This window comes from Muscardinus avellanarius (assembly GCF_963383645.1).
Source record: "Muscardinus avellanarius genome assembly, chromosome: 18".
Classification (NCBI taxonomy): Eukaryota; Metazoa; Chordata; class Mammalia; order Rodentia; family Gliridae; genus Muscardinus; species Muscardinus avellanarius.
Window position 1 is genome coordinate 6,378,161 of NC_137804.1, and position 2,473 is coordinate 6,380,633.

The window sequence follows — 2,473 nt, forward strand, 5'->3', positions numbered from 1 at the left end:
CGCCATTACTAAAAGATGCAATATCTAGAATGTTACAATTATCCTAACTAGCTCTCGATAACATTTTGTTGTTATTGTTCAAATCAGTATCCGAGCATGAGGTACGTGTGGCATTGTGTGGAAAGGACTCTTGGGTCTCCTCTACTCCACAGCAATTCTGTTCCTTCTTTATTAAGCTGTTCGCGTGAGGAGAGATGATCTGTCCCGCAGAATACCCTGCATCTGGACTTGACTGCTTCATCCTGGTGTCATCTAACTTGTTCTTCCATTTCCTGCAAGCTGGATTTGATTATGGTTCAAACAGAAAATGTTGGCTAGAGAACGTCATAGAGAGGCTGTGCGCTCTCTGATTGCCATAATTTACAGATGTAACAAAAATAAAAAGCAATGGGTTCCAGGGCGTCAGCCTGATCCATCTGTGATAGACGGTTCTCCTCGGCCTTTTACCCAATGGTTATCGATGGCCGGGGACCAGATTCATTACTTCATGAGGTCTTGCTGAACAGTGGCTCTGTGATGCTATCCTTCCTTCTGCTTTATTAGCTAAAATTCTATAAAGAACTCCTTCCCACCAGCCTTTCAGTTGCGCTAAAATACAGTTAGCAAAGGAAAGGCAGGATAAGGTCTTTTTTTTTTTTTTTTTTTTTTTTTTTTTTTTTTTTTTTTTACAAATAGGACCTTTTATTTGTCACTATTAAAAATCTGGACTTTAAACAGATTTTTGGACTGGTGGTTCATATCCATCAGCTCACTCGACTTTAGTGCCTGTCTCATCCCCAGTAGCTTTTCCAGAACTGCTACCTTCACCACGAAGCTCCATTAGTTTTCCCAATTCAAACTTGGGTTTCTTCAGCATTTTTACTTTTCTAACGAAGACGCCATGCAGAGGATAAATAGCCTGGCAAGCCTTTTCTATGTCCTTCCCAATGCTATCTGGAATCAACTTATTGACTACTTCTTTTAAGTCATTTGTCTGCACCTCCCGGGTCATGATTTCCATCATCTTCTTCCGGATTTGGCGGACCTGTTGGTGCTGAGCATAAGAGGTCTTTCGTATCTGATTGTTGCGTTTTTTAGTAAAACCAACACAGAAGAGACGCAGCAAATAACCATCGGTAGTCTTGACATCAACATGAGCTTCAATCATGGTCTGCCATTTTTTGACCATGGAACACACCTTGTCCTGTGTAAGATCCAAGCCATGGAAGTTAGTCAGGCAGTTCTTACCCTGAACGTCCTCAGTGATTAGCTTGAATTTCCTAAATGTGACTTCATCATTCTGCAGACCAGCAAGGCTCACTTCCAACACACGACCCTTGAGGCCATCAGATGCAATTTTAGTTCCTGGAGTCCTCGTGACTAGTGTTTTCCCAATATTTCTTATATTGAACATGGCCGGGGCTTTCACATCATACCAGTCTTTCTTAGAAAATGGCTCAACCACTTTCTTCTTGGCTCCCTTCTTGCCGCCTTTAGTAAGGCGCTTGTTCTTGCCGACCGCCATGGTGCCGCTGGGAGAGCCAAAAGGGAGGTCTTGGTTCTTTATCCCTTTGGCCTTATTTAATTAATCAATTTTTGTGTGTGTGGTACTGGGGATTGAAGCCAAGGCCATTCTACCTCTGAGCTGCACCCCCAGGCCTATTTTACTTTTTTTTTTTTGAAACAGGGTCTCATTAAATTGCAGATGGCCTCACTAAGTTGCTGAGGCTGGCTGTGAACCCTCCACCCTCTTCTCAGCCTCCCAAGTACTAGAATTACAAGTGTGCGTCACCATGCCCAGCTCCTTTTGACTAATTGGACCTATTATAGTCATTGTTCTTTTGATACTCAAACTGTCCCCTTCTTGGCCAAAGGAAGTTCCTTCGAGTTAGTAACTGCGCCATTTTTTTTTTTTTTTTTTTTGGTGGTACTGGGGTTCCTGGAAGCCCTTCTACCTCCGGGCTACACTCCCAGACCTATTTTTATATTTTTGAAACAGGGTCTCTTACGCCAGCGCGGCTGGCTTCGAACCTGCGCGATCCTCCTGTCTCCGCCTCCCAAGCGCGGGGATTACAAGCGTGCGCCACCATGCCCGGCGTAACTGCTCCATTTTTTACCTGACCCCAATAGTCGTTGATGCTTCTGATACATCCTTAGCATGTGTGAGAGAGAGAGTGTGTGTGTGTGTGTGTGTGTGTGTGTGTGTGTTGAATCCAGATGCATTCTACCTCTGAGCAAAACCACCAGCCCTATTTTAAAAATATAATATATATATATATATATATATATATATATATATATATACTTGAAACAGGGTCTCACTAAGTTGCTGAGGCTGGCCTTGAACCTGTGATCCTCCCAAGTACTGGGGTAATAGGTATGTGGCATCACGCCTGCCCCACAGCATCTTTTCGAAGCTGTGACTAGATTGGACAATCCTCCCTATGCCTACCCATGGTAAGGGATGGGTCACATGAATGGTGCAGGGTAGGAG

The 2,473-nt window shown here is 43.7% G+C and overlaps 1 protein-coding gene across 1 annotated transcript; it reads right to left on the reverse strand.

The window, feature by feature from the left end:
* Positions 1–748: 748 nt before the first annotated feature.
* On the reverse strand, positions 749–1,504 carry LOC308276320 (small ribosomal subunit protein eS1-like; the record flags this gene model as incomplete). Its single annotated transcript, XM_080715012.1, has 1 exon — positions 749–1,504. One exon carries the CDS (start codon positions 1,502–1,504, stop codon positions 749–751), a length of 756 nt encoding a protein of 251 aa, XP_080571138.1.
* Positions 1,505–2,473: the final 969 nt, after the last annotated feature.